The 22,870-nt window shown below is 38.3% G+C and overlaps 1 protein-coding gene across 1 annotated transcript in view; it reads right to left on the bottom strand.

Moving 5' to 3' along the window:
* Positions 1–22,870, bottom strand: part of STK32B (serine/threonine kinase 32B) — a 157,485-nt gene that overhangs the window by 100,556 nt on the left and 34,059 nt on the right. Inside the window, exon 3 of the mRNA XM_059470995.1 lies at positions 20,371–20,522. Coding sequence (XP_059326978.1) covers positions 20,371–20,522 — 152 coding nt within the window. The remainder of the gene's footprint in view (positions 1–20,370; positions 20,523–22,870) is intronic.

Genomic DNA, 22,870 nt, shown 5'->3' with positions numbered 1-22,870 from the left:
GTACCAGTTTTAAAATCCAAGTTTGTGTAGAGTCTGCTGGAAGCAAACCATTTAGGCACTTCAAAAACTTGCATGCATTTATCATAATCTATGTTACAGACAACATCAGACAAAAGACCAAATTTTATTCCCAGAAACATTTCTACAGCCTTAAAGCCTTCATGCTTACAGTGGAATATTGCTAAATATCACAGTTAATTTGATCAATTGTTTATTTTATTCAACCAAGTTTTTCAGATGTCATTTTCCATTTAAGTAGCAGTGAATCACTCTATGTTCCTCTTACAGGACACATTTTTCTTATACTCATGAGAAAATACACTCCTCCTGTTTGGTCTGTTATGATCACTTACACATTGCTGAGACAGTCCCAGCACTAGCCTAAATGAGGAAAAAAAACTCTTCAGAATGTTTTAGCCAAAATAAAACTGAACAAATTAAAAAAGAAATAATACCTGCTAAACTGAGTTTTTAATACTGACCTTTGCTGAAGCATTGAATATTCCTACAGACAAGCTTTAAGGCTGTAAATTAGCTGGAAACGGGCAGAGGAAGGCAGAGTTGTGCAGCTAGAGGCAAAGAAAGGGGCAGAGAAAGGCAGAGGAAGGAGCAGAGAAAGGCAGAGAAAGAGGCAGAGGAAGGGGCAGAGGAAGGGGCAGAGAAAGGCAGAGGAAGGGGCAGAGAAAGGCAGAGAAAGAGGCAGAGGAAGGGGCAGAGGAAGGCAGAGTTGTGCAGCTCTCAGAGGCCACGTGCTGCCTGCAAGGCAAGGACAGTCAGAAACAACAGTCCATCCATGTACACGGTACCTGTGAGTCAACCACAGCAACACCAGGCTGAAACCAGCAGCAAGAACAGGGATGGATCCTTAAAAATTTATATAATGATCTCTCAGGTATTGAAGTGTCTTTCTTGTAACAACATCTGGCAAGTTCTTTGCTAGCAACAGAGCTGATTATTGACTACCTACAACAATTTTAGTCACCTATATAATAGGAAATATGCATAACAGGATGATGGATGAGTGGTAAGACATTTGCAGCTTTGGGAAAGGGAGATTATACTTCCTTTATTCTGAAAAGTATTGCATTAATAATACAAATAGATGTTCATTAATAAGGCAGGGAGAGGAAATAAAATGGGTGACAAGAAGGCAGAACATTGTCAGGTCTAGAGAACGAACCAGTTGCCCTTGGATCAGCTGAGGCTCCTCTGATAACTGGTCCAGATACTGGCACACAAGAGAAATTGTGCCTTCCACAGCTTTCAATTTCATAAATTCCCAGCCAAAAAGTCTCAAAACCTATTGAAAATGGAGAAGAGCTCTGTGGTGACAGGAACTGATGTCATTCTGAGTCAAACCTTTGCTTCCACAGCAAGAAATTTTAATTGCTTTGTGAGCAACATCACAACAAGAGATGTTGAAGAAGAAAACTGTAAGAACAGATTTTCAACACATAGAAACACTGTCTCTGTGAGAAGCTATACTTTCAGATATTCATCTCAAGGAAAGAGAGATTAGAATAAGTATTCTGGGCTAAGAGCAAAATTACAGTGGCCTTATTAACTCAGAAAATTACACTGGTATAAAACTGGTGATACAATTCAGACTTAATGCAAATCTTCTCATCCATATATCCAGAACAAAACCAAACGCCAAAAATATATAACAGCTATGTCTGGTAATTTCTTGCCTTTAACCTGCTGTAAGCCTTTCCCTTATGAAGTGATGAATGTTGCTAATTGCAATAAAAATGCTGTCACGAATGAATGAAATAATTTCACACTCATTCTCTATGGGAATTTATATAAAGCTTGAAACAGCAGAGACTTCTGCAAAAACAGAAAAAGTCTGTCATATTTAAATTAATTCTTGCTGCTCACAACTTTAGGTGGAAGACAAAAATTACAATTTTTAAACTGTTAGTAGTAAATTCAGTGGATCTCAAGAGCCCCTCCCTGAAGTGGAAGAAATTTTCATCTTTATTCCATATATATGTGTCCTTCAGTGTTATAGAAACTGAGTGAAATAACTCCTGGGCTATGTTTTCCTTGCAGTACTCTTCAGAAGGTTTAGGAGGAGTGTGGTGCTCCCAGCAAAGAGCACACACCCAGAGGAAAGGCAAATGCCAGTGATGCACTGCCAGTGCGTGTGACAGCACTCAGCTGCAGACTCCTGACACTCAAGAAGTTCAAAGAGGAAGATGAAGGGTAAATAATGATTCTGCTCTCCACAGCCAGCTCTTGATCTTTTATCTACAGCAGGGATAAATAATTTTGGCATTACAGATGTATCCTTTTTTCTTTTATGGCTGAGAACTTCATCTGAAAAGAGAGTTCATGCAGCTTCATCAGAGAGACACATGCTTCACTGAAGGATGGACAGGTACCAGCTCCTTCTCAGCTATTTATTCCTCTGAAACTAACTTTGCTCCAGTAACCTGGCTGCTTCCTGTTTAAGCAGAAGCAGATCTGGCTGTTGAAAGTGCTCCACAAAAGCATCTTTCATTTCCTCCCTTTCAGCAGCTGTTTATGACTCACCATTAGCAATTTTAATTATAAAAGCCTCCAGTTATCATTTTTGTATTCTCCCATTATTGCTTATCACTACACACTTAATCTAATTACTATGAGGTAATTACTGCTGTTGAATTATGACAGTCCTCTATCTTTGATTTAAACTAGTAAAATCAATGGTTCTGCCTCCAAAGAAGCTACCACCATAAAATATTGATCACATAACTTTACAGTGTTGGAAGCAGTATAATATGGATATTTAAGACCAGCAATTAGCAGGAGACTTTGCTGAACACAATGACATTTAAATCAGTAGTGGATGTCCGAAATGCCAGAGAGGGTTATCTACAAAATGAAAGGGTTCTTACTGCTTAATGAGGGTTAAAGATTTTCACTGCTCTCAACCTGGGCCTTGAATACCAATTCCAAAACAGTATTTGTTGCATGGTGGTTAAATTACTGTGATACTGAGGAAGGACCTTTCGTTGGCAAGCATCCTGCCTGCCCTTCCTGTGCACCCAAAGGCACTGGGCAGGGCTCTGCCTGAAGGGAAACCATCCCATGTGCCTTTGCCTGATTCTTCAACACAGAGTTTGTGGAGTGCCCTCATAGCTTTATCTCTTCATATTCCCCTTGAAGATTCCAACTTTACAGCCCTGGAAATAACAAGAAAAAACCAGTGACAGGGAGTTTGAGAGAGTGCCAATGTCCAACACCACGGTCCCAGTCCCCAAACCCAGACTGAAGCCAAACATCCTGAAATGGGTAGATCATTGGTCTTCAAACATCAGCAACCACTGCTCCTCTCCAGAAATCCATTCCTGGAGGGCAAGCACTGTGCTGCCCAGACACAGCCTAAAGAACTAAATAAAACACAGTCAGACCTTCCAGCCACCACTCTGCTGCTGATGGTTGGTTGCAACAATTTCTCATCTTTCTCCAAGAAGGACAAACATGTAAATTCATTTACCACTTCATGAACATTTTTATTTTCTGTAATAAGAAAAATACATCCCAGCTTGGGTTATCACAGTTCATTTTCCACTGAAATAGATCTGAACCAAAGAGCCAACAGGTTCTAGAAGACCAACTGAGCTACAGGAAACCAAAACCTTGAATCTTTGGGTCTGTACTAAAAATATGATGTTCCAGTAGTTTCAAACACTGGATATTTTTTTCCCTTTCACATTTTTTTAGGCAAAAGAACTAGCTCAGTTGACATCTTGGTTTAGAAAAAGCTCATCTGATAAACAACTTGCTGCAACTTAAATGGTAAGACAGCTACAAAATCAAAAGACAAGAAAGAGCTCTAACTACTTTTCTTGAAGCCATGAAACAAAAAATTGATTGAGTATAGAAGGATATGTGGATAGAAAATATTGTCTTCCAAAAGGCAGAATATAAAACACTTACTAGGCTAAGAATTCAGAAAAGTGGAAGGAAGAGTTACTGCATCTTTTGCTTTACAACAATACCCTTAAAAACAAACAAGGAAACAAACAATCTTATAATAAAAATAAAAAAAAACCCAGGGAAAACCCCACCTACAAAAGGAGTCCTCCCTGTATTTTACCCAAACTGACCCCACTTTCAACTGTGTAAGGTGTTGCTCCTCTGTGAGTTACTGAGATGCTGTGATAAGTAGACCTTGTATGGGAAATAAAAGTCAGGACTGTCAACATACCTTGGAAAAAAAAAGATATAGAAAAAAGCTGCTTTAAAAAATAAAATATTTCATCCTGTAGCCATTTTTTTGGCACAGAATCCTTAGTTTTCTCTCCATATTTGGATTTCAGCTCCACCTGCTCCCTCAGTCATACAGCCAAAGTCAAGAGGCTGACTGGACTTTGTTCCTCCAGAAAAGTTCTTCCCTCAGCGCTCCTCCTGCCTGCCCCACCACAGAGGGTGGGTTACAGGAGCCCTCCTTGCCAACAGCCTCTTCAAGCACTAGGAGCTGCTGAAGTGGCAGGCATGGGCACACACCACACAGCATCTTGTGTTGTCTTTTCTTCTCCCCTCTCTCTGGCAGAGAAAAAACAGTCTTTAAGAGACATTTAGATTGGCTTGTGTCAGAGGCAAAAGCAGCATCACTGCAGGGAAGATACCATTTACAAGAATTATGATTGTTCCTGTCCCCAAATGACTGTAATATTTGGGCTCTTTCAAGGGCAAAGGGCTTAAGTATCTGCTGCTTCCCAGATGTTTGGGAACACTTCTTTCCTTCTGCAGCATAATTACTCATAGTAAATATGCTCCTGGTTAACTTGTGAGCCATTCCCATTTTTCTAAGCCCCTGCAACACTGCTCTGCTATGCCTCATACAACATAAAAGTTTCTAGAATTGCATTTACTTCTTTAAAAGGCTCTATTCCATTTTATTTTCTGCCTCTGAGGCTTGTGCTCTCTGTGGGGATTTCATAGATGAACCACACTACCACATCCTCTACAGATGAGTCTCATGAGTACAGCAAAAGAGGATTCCAGACACTCTTTTCACATCCCCTTGCAGGCCAAACGTTACTCCAGCCTTCATCTCCAAGAGTTATTCCAGTAGATTATCATAGCAAGGTTTTGGTAGCAGGTTGCTGCAGGTGTGGCTTCTGTGAGCTTTAAGGTAATTTCTCCAGGCTGAGTCTGTTTTGCCTGTGATGGTCACCAGTGAATGATCTCCCCTATCCTTATCTTAACCCATGAGCCTTTTATTCTATTTTCTCTCCCCCATCCAGCTGAGGTGGGCAGTGACAGAGTGGCACCTGCAGTGCAGCCAGAGTCAACCCAATACATTTACCTTTTCCAGAAACCCCCGTTTCCATTCTCACTGTCATTATTTATACTTTTAATTTATCTGTACTCAAATTATATCAGCAGCACTTAGAGGGAGAGGCAGATTTATTCCAAAATAAAATGAGCCAAAGGAGAGTTTTGAGTATTCCCACAAGCACTGAACCATCTCAAACCCTCCCCTGTAATTCCTTCTCTTTGAAGGCAGGCTGTCACCACTGTAATCAGATTCCATTCAACTCAGTCATTTTTGTAATGACCTAATTCTCCAATGCATCCTCTACCAGGAGGTTCCATTTGGGGTTTCATTTGTGATCCTTTTCACTCTCACCACATCTTTACACATCAAACCACTTTCAGAGCTTTCTTTTTACAGAGCTACCTGCCATCCTTGGGCTTTACAAATGAATTGTTTTCTCCAACAGCCAAGCTTTGCATTTCTAAAATGTTACCAGAAGTAACAGGTGTGCCAAAGCAAACTTTTCTCCTACAAAGCAGACCTTGCAATTGTCAAAGGCAGAATTTATAGAAATAATTTTTCCTTAAAGGCAAGTAATAACAGAAACCACTTTCTCCAGTCCACTGTTACTTACTCAATAAGGTTTATAATGTCCATCCTGATAACCTTTTTTAGAGACCATTTGTCTCATAAATCCTTTGCATAGTTTGTCTTCTCTTCCATTGCAGCTATTTCCAATATTTGTTTTCCTTTAAAAAGTCCAGATTAAACAAGCAACTCCTCCTTCCACTACTCAAGTTCCCTCCAGGGTGTCCATCTTTGAGCTGTTTGGTCCTTTAGTATTTTAACTTGTGCAGTTTTCTACCATTTGTGATGCAATATTTCCTTATCTGCAGAAAGTGATGCAAGGTACAAAATCTGATTTCTCATGCCTAGCTCATTACCCCTTTGGAGGAGCAGGGTGGGGATGTATCTTGCACTCTATAAATAGTGCAGTCAGTTGGTTGGGCCTTCAGAGACATCCCTAAGATGACATCTAGAAGGACCCAGGGTGAGGCTGAGGGTGTTTGGGGAGGGAGCACGGCACACAATTTTCATAATCTAATAATTTACATACCATTAAGAACTGGGTCTGATGAAGTCACATTCCCTTCAGCCAGCTGTCCCCAGCTGCTAACAAGTTTATTTCCACTGAACATGTTGAGTAGTTGAATTGGGCACTTTGCTCACCTTGTCATAAAATGTGACAACTGCCCCACAGGTGTCTGACCCCAGCTTTTGTATTTAGAAGTTTCTGCTGCTTGAAATTTCTCTTAGATAAAGTGGAAACGTCTCTGGCTTGTGCCAATGAAATACAGATGCAACATTTGGGACTGTCCTCAGACCCTGATGCCCCAGAAAGACAGCTGAAAAAAGACGAATTATTGTATGTGTGTGTTTCAGTGCTTTCCATCACACACAAAAGAAGGAGCATTTTAAGGTGGGAAACACTGTTCACCAAAGTCAACTGACTGATTCATTATGTAGACCCATATCAGATCAATTTGACAGAAAGAATATTAAAATCAAAATTCTTGTCTATCAGGACTTAAGAAAATTTACAATGACTTCATAGTTCCACTCTTAGCAGTTCTCCATGGGGAAATCTGCAGCTATTTTAAATACCTGTGCTACAGGTTAATATTGATGATTAAGAACATGAATAGATATCATATATTTCCAGAATTTTTTTCCTAAGCACTTTTTACAGCAAGATACAAACGTTTTTTTAAAAAATACCTAAGTCAATGTGTGCAGATTAGATTGCTGTGTGTGCCTAAACTCCTCTCATCTTTGTCTCTAGATTGAAACAGTAAGAAAATGCAGCAGACTAAAATTTGCAGTAGAACTGATGCCAACATTGGAGAATCTAGATGTTTCTGGAGTTCAGGGGTTTTTTTCTAGTAGAAGACAGACATTTAGAATAAGAAAAAAAAGTAGATTTTAGTTGGAATGTCATTTTCTGTTAAAACTATTTTAAGGCATCTCTATGCACGATTTTCATATAGCTATGTAGTTAGCCTACAGCATAACAACTCCTACCCTGGTTTTATTACTCCTTATTACTGCATTAGTTAGGATAAAATCCCTTATTGTATTTGAATAGCCTATTCTGCAAATAGCAGAGAGTCAAAATTGCAGATCAGCATCTCATAATAGTTTACATTTTTACAGAAGACTGCTGTAAATACACAGCAGTATAATATGTGACCAAACACCAAGACAATCTAATTATTCAAATGTACATTGCATTTTTAGGACTACTGACCAGAATGCAAATTATCAGTTTTAACTACTGGCTTTGACTGATTTCTCTCTCTCTGCTGTCATGGAAACCTGCATTAACAGCAAAGAAACAATGGAACCTAATTAATGTCTCCTCATTCTTCTGTACAGAAGATGTATTGGGCAATACTTGGTTCCATTATGACAGCACATAAACATGATGTTCAAATGCATAGTTAAAGGATTTCTGCCAAAACAAACGTTTTGCTATAAAAAATATTTCAAAAGAGAAATAAGTCAGAAGTATAATATAGATAAAGGAGAGTCTGTCCCACCACTCTTCCCCCAGATACATTTTGAGAGTAAATTTAGAGGAGGAAACATCACTTTGAAATGTTCTTGCATTCAGACCCTTTATCTGTGTAAGATAAAGGATCACCTTGGGTTGGAAGCAAGAGCCTGTCAGGCTGCCATGAGAGATGTCAGGGTGTGGGTGCTGGCAGGGGGAGGCAGCATCAAGATGGTGGCAAGAGAGTGTTAAAGCAATAACTGAGAAAGAAGAATCTCTCTTCTTTGTCACCTGCCAGGTTTCAGTCTTCTGTGTACTGTGGTACCCCTGTACTTCACTTCCAGATCTCATTTTTTCCCCAAAGATTCTGTATTTAAAGTGGTACAAACCACCACATCTTGTTGTTCCAGTCTTGTCCTTTGCAGAAGGCTCTGCAAACACGATGGTGCACATGATGCTTTCATTCCCTGCTGCAGCTTCATGTTACAAATTCAATATTCACAGAGAATATGGGAGAGGATAGCATGGGTGGAAGTCCTGTAAGCTTAATTGGAACTTTTTATTTATTACATAATGAAGTTCTGCAAGTAGGTTAGACAGGAGATTAAGAATAATGATTTTTTCCCCCAGATTAAACAATGGATAGTTAGAGAATTTTTTCTTTACCACAATTCTAGACTGCAACAAAACCCATCATGTCTCAGGGAAGGAGATGCTTGTTGGACATTGTAATTTAATTTCATTATAACTATCCATCCTCTTCTTCTGAGAGTTATGAATGAATAAAACAAAGACTTTGCCCAATGTTAAACTGAATCACTTCACACACAAGTGATTAAACAGGGAAAAAAGTGTTTGAGCATATTGATTTCTGCTGATGTGCACCAAGCTGTCTGTCAGTGGCAGTGACAGGAGCCTGGTTCCAGCTGCCTCATGCTGTCAGCCTGGCTGGGAGGCTCAGCCATGACTCCTGGTCCCTCCTGTGCTCAGCACTGCTCCCCAGCCTCGTCGTGCCTGACAGCCCCACCACTCCAAAGCCACTGACAGCATCCTTAGCTTCTTGTGATCTATGGTTTGTTACAAAGTCATGCTTGCAAGGCTCTAGAGGCATTGTGCAGCCAGGATTTCCTACTTAGACAAAAGCTGGACAACAATCTGGAGAGTCTTGTTTTTCTCTTGTCCCTGGGAAAGAGCACAGACATACAAGGAGACCACCAGACCCTCGGTGACAAAAAAATTTCAGTTGCCTCACAAGTAGAGCAGGTACAGAAAAATGAATATAGGATGCCATTAAAGCAGGCTGCACTTGTCAAAGGTTGTGATAATAATAATTAAAAATAAATTTCTTCTGAATTGGGAGTATCAACCATTGCCACTAGTTATGCAGATACTGTGCATGGGGCATCAATTGTACTAAATAGACAACTAAAGAAAGAACCACAGACAGCTCTATATTTATTGATGGGCCATCCTGAAGCTGGCAAATCAAACGCTATTAAAAGGTCATAATATTTTCTTGCATTATCTACAGAAAAGAAAACAGAAGGAGAGAGGTATTAAAAAATATGTGGTTCCTCCAGCCACGGAATAAACCCAGGGATACCTCTGAGCAAGTGTTTCTCTGTATGTCACAAGTGAGTGACAGACCTAGCCAAGCAGGAAAATGCCTATCATGATTGATTAGGAACAGACAGACACTGTGTGGTGTTCTTTTAAGAGCTCAAAGGAAATTTAAATACAAGCTGGCTGAAAATGCAGTGCCAACAGAAAAGTGAAAACTCTTCTTTAGCACTGAACTTTGTTAGAGAGTCATAAGAGTATTATTTTTTTCCCTGTTAGTCTAAATGGATCCTGTTGTGCTGTTTAGCTGCCTCAGGCTGCTGAGGTCAAACAGACTTTTATTTTCTGTGTGGAGGAAAGGCTGTTCATTTCTTGGTAGCACTCATGCATGAGGCATTCACCTCATGCATGAGGCCAGTAATAAAGACACCCTCTGCTCTGGCATTCCAGATACTCACAGTGATATTTTTTCATGTGTCACTGCTTTTTAAAAGACTGCCTTATAATTCTTATATCTTTGTGTGCTAATTGCTAGTGTCAATTTTTCATTCAACTATAATTCCACTTTCCACTTGAACAAATGCTGGAAAACTCTATGCTTCATTAGTGCCATTCTGCAATTTAGTGATCCCAAATATGGATCACAATCAGAGTTTTGCCATTATTATTTCATAGGGACTTTGTTATGCACCATATTCAACCAACTTTTAGGGGAGAGAAAGGACCCCTGCAGGTATCTTGGTCCAAACCATAATTTGCTACAGACTGCAGAAATGCAGGCAACTCCACCATGGCTGAAGATGGATGGAAGGTGTTGCTGCATCAGACTTCCCAGACCCAGCAAAAACAGGCAGGTGCTCACCCCATGAACCTGGATCATCAGTAAAGCTGGTACAAGAAATGGAAATTGTCCCACCTGTCAGTTCCACAGAGCTGGTTTGTAGTGACTGGAAGGAAGCCATGCTTATCCTTCCCTTAGGAATGCAGCACTGTCAAGGCTACAGATGTCACCATTTACTGAGCAATGAACAATAATGAAAAGGATAATACTTGAGACCAGCATAACATATTTTATTCTTCTTTGATGTCGATATCTTCACTTCTAATTATATCTCTACATTTTTTAGTGTCTTACGAAGCTTAACTCCTAAAATTCCTTTTAAATGGGAAAGTTCCTGTTCCTTTTTATCATATCATTTGATCATTTATCAATTAGCACATTTTCTCTATGAAGGAATATCTAGGTTTTGAATATTTTCTTCAAATAAAGAACATTTTCCTCAAGACAGAATTTCAAGTGCTCTAGTTTAAGATGAACAAATATTATAACACACTTGGTTATTTTTAAAAAAGGTTTCAGAGTTTTCCACTTCCACAAAAAGAACAACCTGCGCAGAAATCTATAGTTCATCTCTCTTTGGAGAGACAAGAAACAATACCTGATTTTCTCGTCTGCTTTCTTTTCAAATATCAGTAAAGGAAGTCCCTATCTTGAAGAATCTGTTTTATGATATTGGTTACACTTTCTAATTAGGTTAGATTTTGTACCACTGAAAATGCCTTCTCCTTTCAGCCTACAGTTTACATTCTCACCAGGCTCATTGCCATTTTTTTTTGCACCTGTATTTTCTCTTGTCCTCCCAGCTCATCTCTTGATGAGACTCTGAAAGCTATGGTCAAGAAGAAGAATTTTCTCTGTTAGGTCTATTTCACTTACTCATTTGTCAACAAGGTTCAATCCCACCATCTCAGCAAGAAAGAATTTGCTCTCTGCACCCTGGATAAATTCTGGTTCAGGTAGTTAGAGAGAATTCGATGGGCAGAAGTAATTTTCCTACTGGCCATATCCATTTTGCAGAGGAATTTAAATAGTCATCTTCATAACCTTTCTTTGTTCTGCATGTTAATTTGTAAAGTGTACATCAACACAGAAAAGGAACCTTAAATCCTCCCTTATGTGTCATGTACTTATGAAACATGAGAGTGATCTTCTTCTCATTAGAACTTTACACTGCACAACTGCCATTAATCTTGAAACAGGATGCCATTAATAATTTTCTGAAGTCTTAGTATCAGGTTCTCACTGCACTTTACAAGTACAATAAATATAATTTTTGTTCAATAAAATGAAATTAAAAGTGCACTTATGCTGTAAAAATTTGTAGTTGACTTTTAAATTAATAAAAGCTTTGATAAATTTTAATGCGTTAAAGCAAAGGTTCTCCTAAGCAGGCAAAATTAATGCATTACAGAAATTCCTGATTTGGTTTAATTGCACTATTTTCCATTTTAAATTCACTCTGATACAATTCTAACAATGGACATTTTAAATTGCCTTGCACTCAGGATTTATTATTATTATTATTTAATAATGTATTTACATCTTTTTTACCCTTATGTGCAAGGTTTTGGCTTCTGTTCTGTCCTTCAGAACAGCTGGCAAAAATCATCCCCAACTTTTAATACTTGGAACTTGAAAAATATCCTTGATATCCTTGCAGAACAAAAAGGAAATATTACTTGGAGAGATAACATATCACCTGAAGCACATAGATATTCAATTACCCTTATTTTGATACTTCTTGCTAGTTCCATTGGGGCTTTGGTTTTGTTTTTAGTATCACTACTCTGACTTTTACTTCAGCCTGTTATAAATAAAAAGGAATTCCCCTATGTGTTTTGTCTGGTTTGAATGAAAAAGCATCATCACTAAAACCAAAAATATACGGAAAAGCAAACCAGGACAAGTTTCTATAAATATTACAGTTGTAACATTTTTGGACTAGTTGTGTATCTTTAGGATCTGTTCAGTACCAAAGTTTTGCAGTGCAAGTGTTAAGGACTTATTCCTATTCTGCAATGACCACCTACTTCAGATGATTTTACAGGTGCATCCGAGACAGCTTTACCCTCTGAAGGCCATTCCACTGTGGTTGGGCTTTGTTAACACAGCACTGAGCTGCATCTTGTGCAATCTACATTTAGCAGAGCCTTTACTATAGGCTAACTGCAGTCCCAGTTTCCACAGCATAGGTAAGAGTTGATCCTGACTGAAAACTGTAGATTTACATGATGTACTCATTACTCTGTCAAAAAAACCACTTTACCTACAGGACCTTGGTTATCAGTCTAATTGCACACTCTAGCTATTGTGTTTGGCATTCATAACCTTTAAAGTATAGAATGGAAAAAATAAAGAAAAATAAAAAAAAGCACTACTTGCTAAAAGTGGCAATTGAGGAGTCTGAAGCAATATCTAAGTGCTTTTCTGCTTTATTTCACATTGCATTAAATTGACAGCACCAAAACCCTGCTCTCATGCTCTCTTGAGAATACCCCTGCCACAGCACTGGAGCTCTGCATCTGCCTAAAAGGAATAACACTCATTCCTGCCACTCATTCCACATAAATGTGCACAGGATTTCTGCCTCTGTCTATACCACAAATGTGAGACATGGCCAAAACTCCCTCCAAGCTCAAGAGGGTCTGCTTTGGGTAGCAGCTGCCCCACTGGAAAGGACAAACAAGGTAGGAATTGCAAATTCATAAGAGGAACACGGCTGGAAATGAAAATTTTTAGAACAGGAGGGATTATTTTTCCCAGCAGTTCAATATTTATCAATATTTATAGTAAGATTCCTCTTGCAAAGAAAGCTTTCTGTGAGAAAAGTTTATTAGGGTCAGCAAATAAAGCGTGTGTGTCAGTAAGAGTGATGCAGAAGACACAATCCTAAGAAGGGTCCCAGGATGCAGAGAGACACACAGGAGATGAAATATCTCGTGCAGCAGTTTCTAATGCAAAAAAGATCAAAACTTAAACTGTGCCAAAGGCCAATTCTCACTTTTAAGAGGAATGTATTAAAGTTGAGCCCAAAGATATATTATTTCAAGGTGACAGCAATTTCTCACAGGAAACAATTAGTCACCAGAATAAAACTTATCCAGACAGTGTCCCAATACTGTCAATTGTTATCTTAGGTTATTAAAATCAGCACAAAAAATAAATAACTGCTGGATCATGCTTTCATCAGTTGGTGGTGATGTTACAGCTAACATTCATTTAGCAAAAACACCCAGAGGTCACCAGCTGGCAGTGTTGAGTCCAATGTAATTTCCACAGCTAGAAATAATATCCTGAACATTTACAACTCAAGTCAAATCTATTCTAAACTCTTTTCTTCCAATTATCTTACCCTTCCTGCTGCCTCATCACCTTTCTCTGCCCTTTTTCCTCCATCATTATCTCTTCTAAGTCTCTGGAGAACATAAATTTTTTTCAGTCTTTTTCAATATCTTCACCTATTTCAGATTTACATTAATGCAGTGATGAATTAATCTAGCTATTTGAGAAATCCACTCACCCTTTGCTTCATCTCTAGCAAAAATAATTCACCCATCTAAGATCTGTGCAAGATGCTAAATATATCTTCCCCCCTTGATTTACAATCTTTTCTTGGCTGGAAAAGAAACTTAGACACTGTCAAATATCTGGAAAGGACCAGGATTACAAGCCTGGCATTCATGACCTCAGCTAAATTCACAAAAGAAACACAATTGCATCAATAAACACAGCAGTGGCTGTTGCCCAAATGCACTGAGACCAAGCAGAACAGAAAATTCTGTTCCTGGTCAGCTCCCAAACCCAGGCACAGGGTGTGCAGGTTTCCTTCCTGCTGGGAACAGCCTGGCTGCACCTGGGCTCCTCTGGGATGGTGCTGATGCCCCATCCACAGCGAGGCTGGGAGTGAGCCTAGAAACACTTTGTAATGTGAAATATTGGGTTTGAGAGCCCAGAGAGGACGCCTAGTTTTAAGTTACTGGTATAGACATAGCCAATGAGGATGACACTGAAGTCTTTGCTCTCTGGTTGTACCCAGCTGCTCCAAGTCATAAACCAGAGAGCAAAGATCATTAAGCACCTTCATTACTCTCCAGGAAAACTGAAAATGTGAGTCAGGAATTTTTTGAATCCAACACATACTATGAAGACAGATGTTGAGTTTGCGAGGTCCCCAGGATGAGGTGAGAGATGAGTGAATCTCCATGTTCTCAGAAAGCTGATCTATTCTATTCTATTCTATTCTATTCTATTCTATTCTATTCTACCAAAACTATACTAAAGAAAGATAAATGATACATCAGAAGGCTTAATAAGAATGATCATAAGAAACTTGTGCTTGACTCCTCAGAGTCCGACACAGCTGATGGTGATTGGTCATTAAGTAAAAACAATTCCCATTAAACCAATCAAACATGCACCTGTTGGTAAACAATCCCCAGCCACATTCCAAAGCAGCAAAACAGGGAGAAGCAAATGAGATAATATTGATTTTTCCCTGAGGCTTCTCATCTTCCCCGGAGAAGAAATCCTGGCAAAGGGATTTTTCAGAAAATATGACAGGGACAGATGGACATCAGTACAGTTTACCTTTCCTTTTCATCAGAACTTCTTACTGCCCACAGGGCTGTCAGGCCAATTGCAAACACCCAGCCTGGTCTAGCCCGAAGAACACAACTCTTCTCTTCCAAAAACAGTGCAATTATTCTCTTTAGTCACAACCATTATTGTAGTGTCTCATGAAGTCAGAAAACCAGTCACAACACACGTCAGAAAAGAAATTTTCAATCCCCTCGTAGAGTCTTTAGACCACCTATATCAAGGCAAGTTAAGCAGCCGCAAGACCACAGCCACTAAACAAGGTCACCTGAGATGGACCTAAACCACCTTCTCTCATTGCCTTGGTCTCTGATAGGTAATTGGTGTTCCTTGGTTGGTCATCTTCATCTTCATTTCCACCCAGCACATTTGGTGAGGTGTTCTTGCTTCCCTAAGTTTGTAGATTTATGCACATTTTGATACCAGCCTGAGGAGCAAAGCCATGCCATGGGGCAGTCCAAGGTGACCTTGCTCCCAAAATACTCTAGAAAGAGCAGCTTTCACAGGGAAGTGCTAATTTCCAGTTGTGTGTCTGTATATATGTGTACATTGAGCAACCCACCCAACACTTGAGACGGAACAAAGAATTTCTTGACTCCAGAATCCTTTTTTTTTTACTTCCTCTTTCTTTTGAAGATATATTGGGGTATTAGATGAACTGAGAAGTGCATGAACGTTTTTACTGCAATGTGTGTTCTTCAGTTTTCACTGGATTTGAGATTTAGTCTTACTGTAGCTGCAACAGTAATGTACTTCTGTCATGGAACACATGCAGTTCCATAGACTGATAAGTGAACAGAAAAATACATCACAGTGTATAGCCACTCAGAGAATGCAGCTAAAACTTCTTCACGGCTTGTTAAATAAATCAAACATACTATTTTGTCTATACCAGGAAAATTACCTATAAGCTGAAAAAAGAAAATGGTTATCCTTCTCCCTCCATTGCTTTAGAAAATGTTCTGGCAGGTTAAAAAAATTTTGCAAGGCTATTAAAAATAAGATCAATGTTTCAAAACTTTTGAGAAAGGGTTCAATTTTTTTTTTTCACGTTTTTCAGGTCCTCATCAGCTTAGAAACCCCTTTGATACATGATTTTTTTGAGAAAAAAAAAATCTGTCTTTTGTGGTAAGCCATGTTGTTTTCAGAGCAGCCAGGGGATGCTTCAAATATCTCTCCATGATTGAGGACAAGCCACATAATGCCAAATCTGCCTGCACTGGTACCTGGCAAGTAACCCTGCTCCTGGCTCAGTCTTAATGCATGTTGTAAGAAATGTATTTAAAAAATGAATACGTTCAGAAACATCACTCATCTTGGCCAGGGGACACTCAGATATCTGGGGAAGGATGAACATGGAGAAAGTGCTAAATATTAGAGAGGAACAGACTCAAGGTGGGACCAAGTTGGCAGCTGACATTTCTGCAGCCCATTCATCTTCTCTGTTATCAGAAATGCCTCTAATGGTGATAAAAGTGGCTTTAAGCATTTATTCAATTTCATTTCTAAAATGAAGATTATAAATCAACCCAAAACCCTTCCTGAAAAACACTGTTATCCTCCAAGCTTTTATGAGCATTTACAAACGAATGATGCCTTCTGTGTCAGATGTTTTGAAAGACAGCTCATACTTCAAATAATGTAATTTATAAGTTGAGATTGTGAAGTCAAATTTAATAAAGCTCAGAGAAGATGCATGAGCCTCAAAAGGTTTAATAGAGATCTTTCAGAGTTGAGATGCTACCCTTGTTTTATATGAGCTTCTCTGTATTCTTGTGTAGGCTGTGGTCAGTGATAGATGCAGCAGAACCACCCACCACAGAACATTTACCTTCTTTCCTCTTCTTTTTATCTCCACTAGAATTTAACTGATGAAGGGTTGTATACACACATCTCATTACTTTCTTCAGTCATCATGAAAAATGAAGGGACTTTCCAGTATTCATGTTTGTTTCTTAAACTGCCAGCTTTTATTTTTGGTGATGTAATTTCTCAAAGAAAGATTAATATGTTCAAGGAGTTGTTAGGATATTTATTACTATTTTAATTTTATTTTGAAATCCAGATGATAAACTATGGCAAATCAGCTGCTCAGATCAGGGAAAGTACCACAAACTCATGGAAAGCTTGTCATGATGGAATTTCCTCCAAATATAATTTTCAATATTGATTTAGGATTTGACATTTTAAATTGAAAGATGTAGGGTTTAATTTCAATTCATCACTGCAGAAACACCACAATGAAAAAAATAGGACACTGAAATTTTTTTTTTACAGAAAATGATACTTCATGAAAAATAAAAATATTTTAATTTCAGGATTTTAGTCACCAAAACCGTACCTTAGACAGGATTTCTAAAAACTGATATGAACCCTAAGAAAGTGTGATAAAGCCTGGAAAGAGAGACCAGGCCAAAAGAACTTTGGCATTTAAACAAGCTGAAGTTGTCATATTCCCCATACACCATGACAATACTGCTCCTTCTTAGATTGATATTCCACTTTCTGAAACAATCTAGGCTTAGTCATTCCTGTTACAGTCCCTGTTACATTTACAGTGCAATCAACAAAACAGCAAAATCCAACTCTGAAAAATGAAACTAATTTAGCTGCAACTACTACAGAAGAAATGCAGATTCAACTGTTTCCTTCCATTAGTGCGTCAGGAATTGACTCTTAGAAGGAAAACTCATAGATTCATGCCAATCATCTAATATAACTTGTAAATATAATGTAATTTGATGTAAATCATTATTGTATCTAAACTGCAAGTAGAAATACATTAAACAGATTTCTAGTTCACCAACAATCAATGAAAATGTTATTTTAAGAAATTATTTCTGGGAAAAACATATTTAACGACTATTCCATTCATACTTGCAGTGTTCCTTTTCCCATGGTAGAAATAAAAATTTAGTTTCAAATATTAAATAAATGAAATATAATTAATATGTTTAAAAGCTTCATACGGCTTGAACAGATGTGACCATTATTCATGGATCATTTATGATTTTTGTTCTTTGTCTTTGTTGCAGCTCAATAACTAAAGTCATTATTTGAAGATAATGTGTAGAATATCCTGAAATTCAGCTGAAATTTGAGACAGAGAAGTCAGAGGTCTGGAAAATTCTACTGTAGCCTGCAAGTGTAGACACTCCAAAAGTACATCACAAGTTAATTTAAATTAATTTAGGATTGTTCAAGGGTAATTTTTTATAGAAACATATTTTAAGCCTGATACAAGGAAAGAGTTATTCAGGGTAGACTAGATTAATTTGGGAAGGTTCGGGCTCAAGATTTCCCTTTGCTGTCCCAGGGTGAAATACAGATTCTCCAGCAGTTCAGTAGCTCACTCTGGAGTCCGATCTTTGAATCACCAGACATTTGAATATGAAGTGTTTGAGGTGAGCACTTCAGGTCAAAATAATAAGGGTCAATGAAAGTATTTTTTTAAAATTTCTACAATTCAAATTGTATCAAGTTCCTAAATGTCAGTAGAGCCTCATACAAAATCACAGAACCACTGAACACCCTGAGTTGGAAGGGGTCAACAGGGATCAATGAGTCCAACTCCAGGCCCTACACAGGACACCCCAAGAGTCACACCATGTGCCTGAGAGCATTGTCCAAATGCTTCTTGAGCTCTGTCAGGCTGGAGCTGTGACCCCTTCCCTGGGGAGCTGTTCCAGTGCCCAACCTTTCTCTGGGTGAGGAACCTTTTCCTGATACCCAACCTCAACCTTCTCTACCTCAACTTCATGACATTTCCTCAGTCCAGTCCCCAGTCAGGAGAGTGAAGAGATCAGAGCTTGTAGATGGATTGGTCAACTGCAACCATTGCTAGTGACATCAAATATAAAACATTGTTTTATATATTTCACTGAAGCATCTTGAATAGTGTCCTGTTTGCCTGAAATGTTTTGTAACTCTAGAGTACTATATTTCTCTTTCATTTTCTGCATTTCTCATACACACATATAATATAACATCTGAGTCTTGATATCCTGTGATGGTATTTTAGAAGTGTAGGAAGGATAAAAGGCATCATAATGCCCAGTGCATTTTAAGGTATTGCTTATTTCAAGTTTAATCTTCGGCATGGAAAAAGAAAAGGAAAAAGAATATATATCATCTGAGTATTACTCAGTAATGGGAATCTAGCATTCTTTTTGTTTCACAATAAATATTTGATCTTCAGTCTTTCAGCACTGCTATGTTTATCTCTCAGATCACATTAACCTATGACTGTTTCTGTGCAGTGTCTAGTTACACAGTGGAAACTTCCACAGCTCCTGATGAAGAATAAAACTTTGTGGGATTTCAAAAAAGGTAGATAAATACATAACAGAGAACTCCACAGCCTCCTAAGCACAGATATATATATATATATACACACACATATATATATATACACACACCATATCTTTGGTAAAGAGATCCCAAGACTACAGCTTGCTGGAACCTTGGAAAATATACTGGGAAAGTTTTGTATTGCAGTAACAATGATGTATTTTTTAAAGCCTTCAACAAGGAATTAGATTAGCTCAGATCATTCATATAAAGTGAAGAGCACATATGTATTTATATAATTAGCTCCTTTTGGACCTAATCTGGAATCAATTTTGGGTTTAAATGCTTTCTATCAGAGTGCAATTATACTAAAGCTGTTTTCGCTCAAGACAGAACACAATTTGGCTTTTAATTTGTGAAAGGTGCTAACCTGGCACCAGGAGTGAGCTAAGGGATGGGCAGAACACTGTAGTTGGGCAGTGACCTCAAGTAAGACAGCTAAAACTCACAAAACACAAGATCAATGTGCACTCTAACCATCTGCAGCCAATCAAGCTATTCACGGACTGAATAATTTTCATATTGTAATGGTTTATGTCCCCTCCACCTTTTCATTTTCTGAATGATGCAGGTCATTAGATAAGGAGCAAAACCCTGCATCCCATTACTACTATCACTACAGAAGGCAGCAGGTATTATCACACTGCATAAGAGCCAGCAAATATTTTAAGCTGCTGGTGTAGTCAAAGCCAGTCAATTTTTGACCAGCATTTTCTCACAATCATGTGTGGCCAAAAGATTCAGTGTCTAGAATGGAGAAGATAAGGGAAATTCCAGGTGACAAAAAGGCACTTTTCTGTTGTCCTGTGGCAGTAATTTTTAGAAAGTAATTGAGTTTTGAATTTTCTCTGAATCGACTTAAAAAAGAAATGGTTGTATTTGCTATTCCACAGCTTTATTAGAGAGATTTAGTCCAGGTATTGTCAAAAACAAATGGGACAGGACAACACATTTCAACACAGTATTGTAAAAATTTGGAGAGAAACCAAAGCACAAATTAACAGATGAATATGATATTTTAATATTTCAATTAAAAAAGACACCTTAAAAATATTAATGAAAAATAAAACTCCCTGTGAAACCTAATACCTTTAACAAAGGAAGTCACCAAAAATCTTTTGTTGTTTTCAGCTTTCCAGCCTTCCATATTCTGAACTGATTCAGCAACAAGGAGAAAATGAGAGCTCTATGAAAGCATTTTAATGATTTTCTTACCACAGATTGACCAGGAAGGGATGTTCCAGGCCTTGCATTATCTGCAGCTCCCGGAAAACATTGCGGACTTCATCTCTCTCAATGCATTTCTGTTTATTCATGTACTTCATGGCATACATTTTCTTGGTGTCTCTCTTCTGTACAATGCACACCTAATTGGCAGCAAAGTAAAAGAAAAATTTTGACACCTTGAGAAAGTGTATTCAATTGTGACTTTGGAAAAAAGAGGTCTTTAATGATATTTCAATAATTCAGATCTGGATATTACAACTAACACATTCAGTAAGTTCACTTCACAGCTCTGCAGGATTCTTTGTAATAGATTCTAATTAAAAATTAACAAAAACCCAACCCAACCCTGTATAAGAGGAAATGGGGACCCAGAAAAATATCATAACTTTCAGAACTTACATGGTAAAGCTGAGAGTAATATGCTGCAATGGCTGAAATCACAGGCTATTTAATTATTCAGAGAAATTACTGCCTCCTGCCTAGGAAAATGCTCAGTCATTGTCCTCATTCCCACAAGTCAATACTCACATCTTGATTATTGCATCATAAACCTTGCCTGTGTTCCCAAGGCTCAATATTTCATCTAAATATCAGAATTATGCTCCCTTAATTACTGTTGAAAGGAAAAGAATTTTTATACAGGTATTCATCATAATATTTCTGAATTCACAAGAGACCATTACAATGATTTAGTCTCTGGCAGTAAATGTCTATGCTTTTACTTTCTCTTTTTTTTCACCAATGCCAAATAATGCAAATGCATGAAGAAAATCTTAGTCAAGAGAACTTCCATAGGAATTCTGGATTTCTTTTTGTCATGGTATTTTACCTTGAGAATGGAGCTGGAGACTGGCACAAGCACCACAACCAAGTATCATGTTAAGTACAATTTTTGGCAGCAGAGAAATACACAATTGTTCTGAATGTACTGGAAACATCTGGTTTAGGTACCCCGGGTCTGCAGTGTCTAAGTTCAAAGGTTTCACTTGGTCTGGGCATTATTTTTTTATTTGTATATTTAAATACATACACATACATGCTCCCATATTTTACACACAAAAAATTATACTATGCCCTCATAAATTCATGTTAAGGTATCAGATTACAACACAGTGGCAGCCAAAAAGAAATCCTTTGTGACTGACAAAAGTTTAAGAAATTTATGCACCCAATATTTAGGAACAATCAGGAGTAACTAAGGCAACTTCCCACAGCTGAAACTGGGAGGAACAAGGCCAGTGAAGTCAAACCATGTTTATTTCTCTGAAACTCTATTTTCCTAAAGTGTGTCCTTGAGCACAAATCTACTCCAAATAGAGGAGTTAATAGATTACCTTTAACCTATAATGATAAGGCATGATTAAGCAGTGTTTCTAATTACCTTTCCTAGTATCAGGAAATGTTCTGCTATTAGGGAAATCAGGGATAGTGACATTTTGTTTTGAGCCCATTAATTGTTGCACAATGCTGAGTACAGAAGTTTTGTTTCATTTTTCACCTTGGACTGTTACGAAAGATCTGAAAATTGTTGATGCTCTTAAGATAACTAAAGGTTCACATTTATATGGAAAGAAGCCTGGCTGTGGAACAATGGGGAATTATGTTTGGCCTTTTGGGGGAAGAAAAAGCAGCAAATGGGATTGAGCTGAAACTGAGTGGGAAAAGTAGGGATGAAAACGAATTTTCCAAGCTCCCACAGGTCCTTCAAAAGCATAAGAAGAATTTTCAGGGGCAAATCCTGACATCCTGTCTTAGAATATGTGGAGAGTCCAATTTAGCAAGTCACATTATAAAGTGCAACATTTGGGGATTTTAGCTCAGAACCTAAGTCCATAAATTAAGCCATGTACATTAGTTTGCACCATGATTTTCACGTACAACTTGGCCAAGAGTTAGGTGTTTGCAGAAACCTCCTAGTCCGTTACATTAAAAGCCTCCCTATTGAAGGATTGATGTGAGAGACTGCTGAGAGAATGGGTTTGAGAATTACAGCTTTGACCAATGTGGCAAATCAAGATCATATGCAGCACCAAAATATGCAATGTAAACCAGTTTTGCAATGCTGCTGGGACTCCAGAAGGCACTCAGCTCTCTTACCTGGCAGTAAAGACAAGGGTGTTCAGCACAGCTGAAACAGACCTTCTGTTGTTGGTAGAAGCTTGCCTAACACACAGCTTCAGAGCAGAATGATAGTAAACATTTTCTAGCAATGTGTACCTACACAAATCCTTTAACATGGTTACAAAATCAATAGGGTTTTAATGAATGTAATGAAGCTACTTCCTACTAAAAATCAAGAAACACAATCTGCATCCGTGTTGATGTTATTGTGAAAAATGCCTGACATTGCTATGACAGCGCTGGATGGTATTGGAGATCCTCCCTGGCACTTCTACCTGCTGGCTGTCAGCTCTTCTCCTGAGCAGGACAGCAATGGATTGAAACTTTCCACTAAAGCAAGAAAGAAAGGAAAAGCCCTTGAGCCTTG

Source organism: Ammospiza nelsoni, chromosome 4 (assembly GCF_027579445.1).
Source record: "Ammospiza nelsoni isolate bAmmNel1 chromosome 4, bAmmNel1.pri, whole genome shotgun sequence".
NCBI classification, from domain to species: Eukaryota; Metazoa; Chordata; class Aves; order Passeriformes; family Passerellidae; genus Ammospiza; species Ammospiza nelsoni.
Note: the sequence above shows the minus strand (reverse complement) of the source record. Positions and strands in the feature narration are given on the sequence as shown.